Genomic DNA, 12,142 nt, shown 5'->3' with positions numbered 1-12,142 from the left:
AGAGGGAGCGGGAGCCTCTCCTGCTCTAGCTATGCCCCCGTGCAGTGCGTGTCCAGGGGCAGTTGGTTTCCCTGGCAATCCCCAGGGAGACTCTTGTTGAGGTTTCTAAGACAAACTGTGAGGGTGGTGGCTGCAGGAGAGGCAGAGCTCCTTCTCTATTTAACCCCTGGAAGGCAGGGTGGAGGCCCCGTGCTGCCTGCAGGAAGGAGGGCAGCTCTGGCTGGCTGTCCCAGGCCCAAGGTCTCTGAATGGGGGCCCAGGACTTGGAACACCCACTTGAGTATCGCTCTCTCTGGCTTCTTTGTATCCGGATCTCTTTTCCTGACAATTCTTCAGTGACTGAGCTGGCACTTGAAATTCATCTTTTCCTGCAAACTAACTCCCCCTTGGGTTCCCCATCTCTGTATCAGCATCCAACTGGATGTCCAGCCAAAGATCAGAATCATTCTAGACCTTTCTCCTTCCTTGTACATCCCCTAAAGTTAACCAACTACCAAGTCCTGTGGGCCCAACGTCTGGATAGCTCTTCTCAGATGCAGCCCCCCTGTACCCCATACCCCCCGCCCCATTCTCTCTCTCCTTGGTGAGGCAGCCTTCTCAACAGTCTCCTGGCCTCCACTCTCACCTTTGTAGCAACCAGAGAGCTCTTTCTAAAATGTATACTCAACCACACCACTCCCCTGCTTAAAACCCTCTCATGTGCTCAAGTGAGTCTTTATGTATTCACGAATCTTCAGTGAGCACCTCTGAGCAGAGCCACCATCCAAACCACTAACCATGGCATTTGAGGCCCTCCAAGAACCCCCCAGGTCTCCCCATCAACCTCTCTGCCTTTATTGTTCAACACCCATCACCTCGCACTCAAGGATCTGGTAGAATGAATGTTTGACTCCTCAAGGGTGATGGTGCCCTCTCCCCTCGAGTCCTTTGCACATGCTGTTCCCTCTGCTGGCAATGCTGTTTCATGCCTCTCCCTCTGGTCTCAGCTGAGATACCATTCCCTCCAGGAAGCCCTCCCTGAAGCCCCCAACTGAGCTAAATGCCCCTTCTCTGTGTTTGAACAATCCTTCAAGCCTCTCCACATCACTGTATTTATCACACTTAGGTGTGACCACCTGTTTCTATGTCCATCTTATAAGATGGTAAACCTTATGAGGCTAAGGACAGTGTGGTGTCCACTATTACATCCCCAGGGCCTGGCATATCATAGGAAAATAGGCCTCTGATTCCTATGCTGGTGTCAGGGAGACCGCAGGAGTACACTTATTAAACTCAGACCTGGAAGCCAAACGCCAGCAGCTGGACCTGACTTTACACATAGACAATGTGACAGAGACCCCAGGACTGCACAGCTGCGGAGGCTTTGGATGGTTACTGCAAAGCTATCTCCCCAGCGCATCTGGGATTCTGGAACAGACACCCCAACCCAACAAAGGTATGTGATTTGATCACTGGCCAAAAGCAACTCAGAGGAGAGGTAAGAGGGCTGCCCAACCTACTTTCCCATTTCTGCTCAACTAAGCAAGGAACTACTTTCTTAGGGGAAAAGTTGTGCTTGGATTAAAAAGAATGAACTGAAGAACAGTCTCTTCTCGGTTCATACCATGAATGCATAAACTGCAGAGAACACAACCCTGGCTAGTGCAGACCTGCCTAGCACTAGCTAGAAATGTTGGGGGACAGGAAGGGAGGTTTCTGCACCATAGAGGTGAACCTCTAGGTCGTTTCCCACTGGTGGAGATGTGTCTTCTAAGTCTGGATCAATGAGGTCTGTAGAAACAGCCTGGGAGGCGGGACACCTGAGTCCCCTGGCCCCAGCATAGCCACCACTGGACACGAGGACCGAGCAAGCCCCCGCCTCCCTGGGCACCGCTATCTCGACTCTATGATGAACTTGAATATACAGTGCCCAAGCATATGACTTACTCTCGTCCTGTCCTGGTGAGGAGGGTTGGGGTGGTGTCTGTCTGTCCATGGGGCAGATCAGCAGCTGCATGGGCCAGGGTGGAGGGTGGGCTGACTCCCGTGCTGGGGTGGAGCTGCTCAGGAATCCGCTTTCTCCCCTCCAACTGCAAGCCAGGGACAGCTAGGGAGACAGGACAAGACCAAAGTGAGTTTCCGTGGAGAAGACCCTCAATGGGAGAATGTGGGTGGGTGAAAGAGACAGTGACCAGCTGAGGTCACAAATGAAGTTCTTGATGAGGTCAGTGACCCACTAACCTCCAAACCAGAAGATGTGGTTTTTGCTGGAGTTTGGGTGTTAAGCTAGGCCTGCTAAGCTGCTTGTAATTGGAATGCCCCCCACTGTCCACTATTTTAGCATCAGATCCAAGTCTCCAGTACCCTCCCCCTACAAAGAGCTCACTGGTCCTCACGTGGGTCCCCCCGATTCTGTCATGCATCTTTCTATCAGAGCCTCCATCTCTCTCTGAAATTACAGTCACACCTTTGCCCGGGAGCATGTTTTGGGGGAGAATGTTCATCACTTTAGCCTCTCAAAGGGATGGGAGGCCAGAGGTTAAGACCACTAATCTGGCCCATGCATTAAAAACCATGAGCCCTTGGACTACTACTCAACAAGAGGTAAAGGAACAAACCACTAATACGTGGGACAATCTGATAAAGCTCCACAGAGTTACCCTGAGTGAAAAAGCCAGTCCCATAGGGACATATATTTTACGATTCCAACATCCTAGAAATTACAAAATTATAGGCACGGAGAACAGATTGGTGGTTACCAGGAGCTAAGGAGAGGGTGGAGGCAGGAGGGAAGTGGGCATGTCTCTAAAGTGGCAATGTGAGAGGTCCTGACTGAGGCCATGCCAGTATCTGGCTGCAACACTCACTGTAATTTTGCAGGATGTTAGCACTGGGGGAACTCGGGTGAAGGGCACATGGGGTCTCAGTGTATGATTTCTAACAACTGCCTGTGAATCTATAGTTAATTAATAAAGCTTTAAATTAAAGTTTAATATAAAAAAGTGTAAGCTATGAACCTTAAAAAGAGGCGAAGCTAATGAGAGTTTTCAGAAGTCAGGGCAGTGGCTCCCTTGGGAGGGGTAGGAGCGGCTGGAAGGGGCCTGAGGGGTGCTGAGGCTCGGATCATGTTGAGTTTCCTGGTCTGTGTTCTCTTTGAGAAAACTCATCAATTCGTATTCTTTCCTGTGTGTTTTATTTCAATAAAAAGCTCACATGCATTTTTAAATGTAAAAAAACTAAATTTGGTTCTACACCAAAACATCAGCAGTGACAGTGTTCAGCATAATTTTTTCTTTTGTTCACTTCTGTCTGCCCTACCTGTAATTTCAAATTTTCTGACAATGAACCTGTATGATATTTTGTATCCTAAAGGGTAACGCCAGCTTTTTGTCGGCTTGCTTTAATCCAGGCCGCCTGGCCACCCCAGGCGCACCCACTCACCCATCTCGGCTGCCACCGGCTCCCGGCGGAAGCTGGGTGCCCTCTGGCGGGGAGCGCTGTCTCGGGTGGAGGGGTGCCTCTGGGCTCGACTCCTGGGTGCTCTGGGCTCAGCGGCTCTTCTGGGGACCGGAAGACCCCTGGTCTGGGGCTGGGAGGCTGCATCCCGGGGCACAGAAGCAGTGAAGGGCTGGGCTAATGTCCCTGGGGCACTAGGGGATCACGGAGGAAGAGACACACTGAGGTTACACAGAGAGAGATCACAGCCTCCGGGCCCCTCCGTACCCTAAACCCATGGCCTCCTGACTTTAGGACCCTGAGGATGCACCCCCATTATACATGCCTCTCTTAATCATTGCAAACTGTACACCTGCCCACCTGTCTATGCAAAAGCATAAAGCTCAATTTCATTTTTAGAAAATATACAGAGAAACAGGATTTCTAATCCTTTCTTCCCATGCAGCCCTGAGTGCCATGTGGGTCACATGCGGGGCCAGCCCCGGGCTCTGGAGGCCATCACGCTTCACGGTGGCTCCATCACCTGAGTCCCCTCCGCGCTCTCTCTTCCCTTTGGGCTCCAGGGTCTCCTCCCCAGGTAGTCACCCTGACTGCCTTTTGCCTTTGTCTTTTGCTCACCACATGCCACCCTCCCAGTTTTTATTCATGCACCGTTTGCTCGGTTACCTGCTCAACAAATATTTATTTCCTAGGCAAGTCACTTTCCTTCTCTAAGCTTCAGTTCCCCTCTATCAAGAAGATGGGGGCAAGGAACCATTGTTGGGGGGATGAATGAAGGCTCCAAGAATGCCCAGACCATCCACCCCTGTTCTGGGCTCACAGGTACCCAATTCCCAGGCTATCCAAGATGACTGGCACTGATGGGACAACGGTGGAGGTCCCCAGGGTACCTGATGTGGGAGAGCCGATGCTCTGGGGTCTGGGTGAGGGGCGACACTCTGCTGGTTTCTGAGCCCACAAAGCCACTGTCTGTCTCGGGGGATGCCATCCAGGACTCCTGAAAGAGGCAGTGTCACTTTAAGTCTGAGGAATGTGCCCCAGCCACACTGGGAAGACCTTCTGAGTCCTGGCCTGGGCCTCACATTCCAGAGGCTGACAGACCGGACTGGGGAGACTGGCCCAGCTCCCAACAGCAGGCCCAGGGTGTGAGGGTCCTCAGGTCCTCAGCACCCAGCACGAGCGCCAGGCCAAGAACAGTGCTCCGCAGCCTGAGAGGACCCTGAGCAAGTCCCCTTTCCCTGAGGAGTGGGAGCCAGGGCCCTGGGGAGGGATACTTAGATTTCCAGAGCCGAGGAATAGAAATGGAAGAGAGCAGTCCCATGCCGGGCAGCAGATGCTCATTTCTGGCCTGGGCTTGTGACGCTATGGTCCCTTCTGCTACAGAGATGCCCAATGAATCGGGAAATGAAATCCATCAAACTGCCTGCACACCAGGCCTCACATGCAAGGCACAGAGAACACAAACAGAGTGACCCAGGTGCCTGCCCTCAGTCAGTTCATGGTCTAGGGCAGAGTCCTTACCATGGGCTCATTAGGACTACAGATGTGTGTGCGTGTGTGTGTGTGTGTGTGTACATGCACATAGATGTGCTATTCTCTGGGAATAAGTCATGTTCCATAGCATAAGTCTCATTTCCATAGTGATCTGTGATCCCTATAACAGTTTAAAAATCACTGCTCTAAAGGCACAAACAAGGCCTGGAGTCAAGAGCAGCCCCCGGCTGTGCTAAGTGGGCTCAGAGGGTACAAGCGCTCAGAGGTTCTGAGCTCATGCCCCCGTGGACACCTACCTCCAGCTGGGGACCACCAGCTTGGAGTAGAGACTTCTGCTGAAGGCGCTCAGAGATGCCGCTTCCCTCTAGGCTGGTCAGACTGCTCTGGTGGGATGCTGCAGACTTGGTGTCCCGAGAGTGGGGTGGCCTACTAGGGCCCGGAGGAGCTGCCTCGGCCTTGCCCAGGCCCAGCAGGTGCCCATCTCTGGTCATGGATGTGTGGAAGCCTGCTGGTTTCATGGACACCCTCTGCTCCACGGCCTCCCTAGCAGAGAAGGTGAGAGTGTCAAGCCCTGGCATGAGCCAGACAGCCCTATCCTGGGAGGCGAGCAGTCCAGGGCACCAGCTCTGATCAGATGCTCCTGGATGCCCACACTGGTTCTGCCATCTTCTAGTTGTGTGACCTTGGGCAAAGCACTTCCCTCTCTGAACCTCACTTTTCTCAACTGTAAAATGTGATGCAAATAAAATGCATCCAAAACACCACAGGGGAAATAGTGTGGAAACAAATGTTAGAGCATCGTTGCCTGGGCTTCAGGGATTTGCATCCCAAATTCCTGATTTCAGCCATTTCCACAAACTTCAGTCTACTCAGAAAGACTTTATGAAGACCAGTATTTTGTGTTGCAAATAGAAACTAACTTTGAAAATAAACACAAAAACAATATTATCATATTCTAGATAGATCCTGTGGCCTGCTGAAGACTCTGTGCCTGAGGCCTGTGCACACTTTCTCTCTCTCTCTCAGAAGACCAAGAAAGACATAGCAGCACTGAGGCTCTCTCCTTGGTGCACTTAGATGGGCTGAGACTGACAAGGAGAATACTGTTTAATGCTGCGTCTCGCCTCCTGAAACTCACAGCTCACACAACCCACAGTCACTTCCAGTGCTATCAATGCCACGTTCCACATTCTGCAGAGATGCTGAGCCGCAGGTCAGGAAGCCATTTCTATGCAGAGAAGAGCAGTCTAGCTCACTAAGACAATTACCACCCTCATCGTTTCAGAGTAGGTATGGGACAAGGGGGGCAGGCTCACGGACATACTCGGGGGGCGTCCCGTGACTCCTCTCAGCCCGCACCGGGAGCTTCCTGGAGGGAAGCCTGGAGGTCTGTGCTCTCCCCGGAGCTGGAGCTGACCCATCAGTGTCCAGGGTTCTGCCCTGCTCCGCCTCCTCCCCCTCCTCCTCCGCCCTCATGGCTTCTGGGAGGGACTTCACACTGAGGTACCTGCAGAAGGACACACAGAGGGGGGGGCATGACCTTTGTCCAGCAGGGACAGCCAAGATCCAGCCACTGGGCCCGACACCCGGCTCGCTCCTGGTGAGCGCTCACCTCTCCAGGAGCCCATGGAAGTCTTGCTCCACCTGCAGCTCCTTGTGCCTGAGCGGGGCCCGGAGGCCCAGCGGCCTGTCATCCGCCTCACTGCCAGAAGGGCTCACCTCCGCATTCATGTGCAACGCGCAGGGGTCACTGCTGGTAGCGTCGGGCTGGGGGCCAGAAAGGAGGAGAGTAAAGACTCAGCGGATACTGAAACATTACTTCTTAAGGACCTAACTAATGCTGGGCACTGAAGAGTAAAATATAGGTTAGACTCACCAGCTCCATTACCCTTCTTATGTGCCTTCAATGTATAGGGACTGAATCAGATGATCCTCAATACTAACTACCATTAATTGAGCACCTACTACATGCCAGACACTATACAGACAACACTTCACAACAATCGCAACAGTACATACAGTTATTATGACCAATTTTACAGACATGTAACTGAGGCACAAACGATTTGCCCAAAGTCACACAGAAGTAAGGGGCAGAGCTGAGATTTCAATCCAGATTTCCTGCCAGAAGCATCTCTCCTGACCCCCCTCCATTCCAGTATGGACATCCAGCCCGCGAAAACACCTCCACTGTGGGAACGTGGAAGCCCCTCACGCACTCGGGTTTTTAGCAGTAAGTACATGAGATAGAGCCTGGTATAGTTTTCCCACCCTCTGGGGCAGAGCACAGTGTGAGAAAATTTCCCTTAAATCACTGGGTCCCAGGATATCAGTTGTCATGGATATTCTACCTGTCCCCAGCTCCCCACCAGCCCACACCCCACCCAACATGCAGCCTGTTCTCCTGCTCTAATCCCCAACACACAGGTTCTTGCAGCACAGGAGGCCAGGAGCATAAGCTACAAGGCACAGACACTCCACCTCCATCAACTGTACGACCTTTGCAAAACACAGATCGTGATCATCTCTCAGGGGCCGTGATGACTAGAGGAAATTCGACAAACCCCCTTTCATGTATGGCCCTTGTCCAGGGTCTCCCATCTTGGTGAACAGTCCCCAAATCCATCCAGTACCAAAAGTTGGAAGCCTGGAGGTCATCCTTGGCTCCCTCCCCACTTACTACCATTCCAAGTCCAGTCAAATATGCCTTCTAAGCCTTTCAAGTTCATGTTCATCTTTCCATCTGTTCTGCCATCTCCCTATCTCTGACTGGCCTACCTGCAAATCCTCTTATGTCGTGTCCTGTTGAAAAACCTAGCAGTTTAAGACCAAATGCATGATGTGAGCCACCAGCCCCTACATTGTGGAGCCCCTGCCTGCCCCTCCAGCCACCTCTTGCAGACAACTGCCCTTTCACTTTCCATACTCTAGCCACAGGCCCTTTGCACAGGCTGTTTCCCTGCTGGATAGCTTTTCTTCTGCATCTGGTACTTCCCACTCACTCTCAGCTCTCACTTAAACATTACTTCCTCAAGGCAAGTTTATCTGGCCCCCCAACTCATTTATGTTACCCTGTTATCTACTCTCATAGAACCCCCATAATTCTCCTTCAGGGCACTGATCAAAATTATAATTAAAGCCTGGCCGGGCATAGCTCAGTGGTTGAGCGTCGGCCTAGGATCCAGGTGATCGGGGTTCGATTCCCGGTCAGGGCACATGCCCGGGTTGCGGGCTGCAGCCGATCAATGACTCTCTCATCATTGATGTTTTTCTCTCTCCCTCTCCTTTCCTCTCTCTGAAATCAATAAAGATATCTTTTTTTAAAAAAAAAAATTAAAAAAAAAAATTAAATAACTAATTAGTTCAACTAGACAGAAAACTCCATGGGGAAGAAGCCACCTATTTGTTTGTTCCCACTGAATTCCTACCATATGTCATGGGTCCTGGCATATGGGGCACACTTCATAAATATGCAGTAAAGAAGTCAATGAATGAGAAGATGAGTGAAGGAACAGACCAACGTGATGGGGCAAAGCGATACCTCAAGGCAGAGGGTCTGGATGGCTGGCGTGTGGACTTGTCGTGAGGGAGAGGGCAGGCACGTTGGCCGGTGGCGAGAGGGCGTGGCCAGGGGACTGTCCAGAGGTGAGTCTGACTCGGCTCGCTCAGGCTTTTGCTGGTTCTGTTCCACATGGTCCTTCAGTTCTTCCAGGTGAACCCCCAGCTGGAATATCTCCGCCTCTAGCTCCCTGGAATGGGGAAACACCAGCACTGGGGACTGGGGATGGCAGCCACATCGGGCGCGTCTGGTAGGCCGTGCTTCAGAGCAGACCCCAGAGGATGCCCATGGAGGGTCTAGTACACTGGGAATCAGGAGGCCTGAGCCTGAGTCCCCATCTGCCACCAATAGGCTATGGGACCTTGAGAAAATCCCTTCCCCCTCCGGCCTCAGTTTCCCCATTCTCCAAGGAGGGGTTTCAGTTCTGATCTCCAAAGTCACTTGTCACTGCAGTGAGCCCAGAGGACACACATCTCAGCCTTCAATATTCACCCACTGGTATATGTGGCTAATCTGGATAGGACTTCTCCCTGTTCCCCTAAGTGTATCAATGATGATGATGAAGTGTGCCTCTCCTGGTGACCGAGGGAAGGGGCCTGCCCCATTTCTCCTCCCAGGCCTCCCTCCCCGGCAGTACCTGCCCGGATCAAATTTCCCAGGTGTCCCCTTGGAGCCGGCAAGCTGCTGAGCCAGGTGCTGCTCCCTGCAGGCCTTCAAGTATTCTTCCTCCAGGGCCGAGTGGGCAGCCTTTAGCCGCTGGAAGACCTGAAACCACACCAGGCGAGCAAGACCTGAGTGCCCAGTCCCTGTGAACTCCGACCCTGCAGACATAGTGGGCAAGACAGCCCATGGAAGGGCCATGGAGCTCAACCTGGCTCTGCAGAGGCCTCTGGGCCCCTCAGTCCCTGGGAGGCTGGGGCTGGGACCTCTGGAGCCTGCCTGCCCTGGTCAAGCTATCTGCCACCAGACTGGCACAGGAGAGGCATGGCGCAGAGCCTCGGCCCCAGCTCCCCAGGGCATCAGTTCTTCCTGGGTAGAACTACACAAACCCCAATGTTCCATGACAGTTGTGGTGTCAAATATGCTATCGGTGTCCCCGTAAGGACCTAGTACTTGAGAGACCATGGTCTTCATTCCTGATTTGTAACACTATGGGTTTTGAAACTTTAGTTACTCTTTCCTAGATCCTTATAGATCATAATAATGAATGATATTATCACCATCATAATACTAACAATGATAAATAGCATCACTGAGCATTAAGGGTCTGTGCTCAAGCACTTCACTTTATTCATCTAACCTTGAACACAACCCTAATGAGAGGGGTGTACTGTCATCTTCATTTAAAGTGGAGGAAACAGGCACAGAGAGACTATTTAAGCTGGTGATGGTCACACAGTCAGTGAGCAAGTTATAGAGCAGGATTTGAACCCAGTTCCTCTGGCTCCAGAGCTCATGGGCCTAATGATTATGCTCGGATCACACAGTAAATGTGATAATAGCTAACACATGGCTAAAACCATGGGCGGTGGGATCACTATCCCTGGCTTAAGTTCACCCCATCCCGCTCGCTCTATGCTGACGACAGACCGAGGCCAAGGACAACCTAGAGTCCAGCCCCCAGGGGCCCCGGTCAAGCTTGATCTTCCAATAGCTCCCAACCCCCCTGTATATGAAGGAATTAGGATAGAGGGGAAGAAAAGGAATGGTTTTTATTTTCAAGGCCCTTGATCATCCACTGGATGAGATAATATAATACATATCACATGTTTGTAATTGAAAAATGCATGTGACATCTATACTATAGCAGAGGGAAATACTCGCGACGTAAGTAATATTTCCTACACACCAGGTGTGTTGCATCTGTCCCTCTGGGTCCTCTCTCTCCCCACCCTGTTCTGTGCCTCGAGTGTCAACTGGGCTCCCTACATGCTGGCTTCCTGTGGGGTATGTCCAGTGGGAGGCACCTGTGAGAGGTCACCGGGCAAGAGGAGAGAGACCTGGCAGGGAGTGGCCCCGGACACGTACTAGTCGCTGGGCCCCCAATGCTGCCAACCCCTACTAAATGCCCCTTCACTGACCCCTAAACTCCCAGCTTGGAAAGCTCCATCTGCTCCTCTGGGACCCTGGCTGATACAGCACAAACCTAAATTTTATATATGATGATAGTTACCTAGAAATACCAAAGGCCAAAAGGAAGTAAGCAATAATGGTTAGATCGGGGGTCTTTCCCATTCCCCCCCCCTCCTAGTTTTCAATGTTTTGGCAATTACTATAATAATAAAGAAAATAAAAAAGAAAAGGCCTCCTCTGGTTGCTGAGAGCAGGATAATTGGTGGGAAGCCATGCAGGGCAGTGATTGTGACGCTGGGCTTGGGAATCAGACCAGGCTCCGCTGCCTATTAGCTGTGTGACCTTCAAGTCACCTCTCTGATTCAGCTCTGTCCCAGTTAAACGGGGGTGATCACTGACTGCCATGCTGGGTTATGATGGTAGAATGAAATAATGTACTTAAAAAGCTTGCCACGGTGCCTGGCACACCACCATCATTGCTCAGCACGTGGTAACTATTGCGATACAATGATCATTATCACGGGAAGCTAAGCGAGGCTGTTTCTTCTCAAAGGAGACACTGTAGACACTGTATCTGGGATCCTCTGGCCCGTCTGGCAGCCAGTGAGGCTTCAGAGACTCTGCGATGGGGCACAGAGCGGTTTTCTGGCAGCTCTAGGGGCATCCCCTGAAATGGGCGGTACCTTGAGTTGCTCCTGGGGTGTCAGCCGTCCTGCCTGCATCAGGCCCACGAAGGACTCCACCTGCACATTGGGAGGGGAAGGAAACGCGCTCTGTTACCCAGGCCCTGAAGGCGAGCCCTGCGCCTCCCGCACCCGGCCACATTCGCCCCTTGGCACGAAGAGCTGGGCCCTGCCTCGGGGTGTGAGTTTCTGCCAAGCATGCAGAGGCGTGTGCCAGAAACTGACTTCATCGCCCACCTCGGCCATGGCAGCCTTGGGAACATTAAAGGGGAGCCTCTGGGAATTTATCGGCAGCAAAGCATTCTCACTCGTGTGCATGAAGACCTGTGAGGCAGGATATTTACTGCAGCATGATCGGGGGGGGGGGGGGGGGGGCCGGGGGCCGGGGGAGAACAGTTTAATGCCTGTCTGTGGAATAGTATGCACACAGCAAAAAGAGGAAGACACTTGTACGTTCTGATGCATAAATGCCTCCAGGACCAGGACAGTGTTTCTAGTATGTAACCATCTGTATAAAATATGTGGAGAATAAAAAAGGAAACCTATAAATACGACTGCTTGTATATGATAAATTGTCTCTGGAAGGATGCAAGACACTAAAACATTAATTGCTTCTGGAGAGAACTGGGTGGTGGAAGGGCAGGGATGGGATGTTTCCTTCAAACTTTGAACAAAGTGAATTATTGCCTACCCAGAAATAAATATTCAAATTTGGGACATTAAAAAAGTCAAGATACTGTATACTTGTGTGTCCATTTCTATAAATGCATGGGTACCTGTGAATGTTTTTGCATGAACAGAAGGGCAAGGGCAGGAGGAAGACTTTTCACTGAACACAGCTGTGTACTATGTGAGGGTCTTCACCATGCACATCTATTATCTTTACAACAAATATTTT

The 12,142-nt window shown here is 51.6% G+C and overlaps 1 protein-coding gene across 1 annotated transcript in view; it reads right to left on the bottom strand.

The window, feature by feature from the left end:
• The window catches only part of AKNA (AT-hook transcription factor), a 41,240-nt gene that overhangs the window by 9,863 nt on the left and 19,235 nt on the right, over positions 1-12,142 (bottom strand). Inside the window, exons 7-15 of the mRNA XM_087822866.1 lie at positions 11,245-11,304; positions 9,126-9,253; positions 8,471-8,678; positions 6,542-6,696; positions 6,254-6,436; positions 5,226-5,472; positions 4,326-4,432; positions 3,421-3,629; positions 1,927-2,086 (exon numbers count right to left, since the gene is read on the bottom strand). Coding sequence (XP_087678992.1) covers positions 1,927-2,086; positions 3,421-3,629; positions 4,326-4,432; positions 5,226-5,472; positions 6,254-6,436; positions 6,542-6,696; positions 8,471-8,678; positions 9,126-9,253; positions 11,245-11,304 — 1,457 coding nt within the window. The remainder of the gene's footprint in view (positions 1-1,926; positions 2,087-3,420; positions 3,630-4,325; positions 4,433-5,225; positions 5,473-6,253; positions 6,437-6,541; positions 6,697-8,470; positions 8,679-9,125; positions 9,254-11,244; positions 11,305-12,142) is intronic.

Source organism: Miniopterus natalensis, chromosome 12, assembly GCF_054644295.1.
Source record: "Miniopterus natalensis isolate mMinNat1 chromosome 12, mMinNat1.hap1, whole genome shotgun sequence".
Lineage (NCBI taxonomy): Eukaryota > Metazoa > Chordata > Mammalia > Chiroptera > Miniopteridae > Miniopterus > Miniopterus natalensis.
This window is presented reverse-complemented; position numbering and strand designations above follow the sequence as displayed.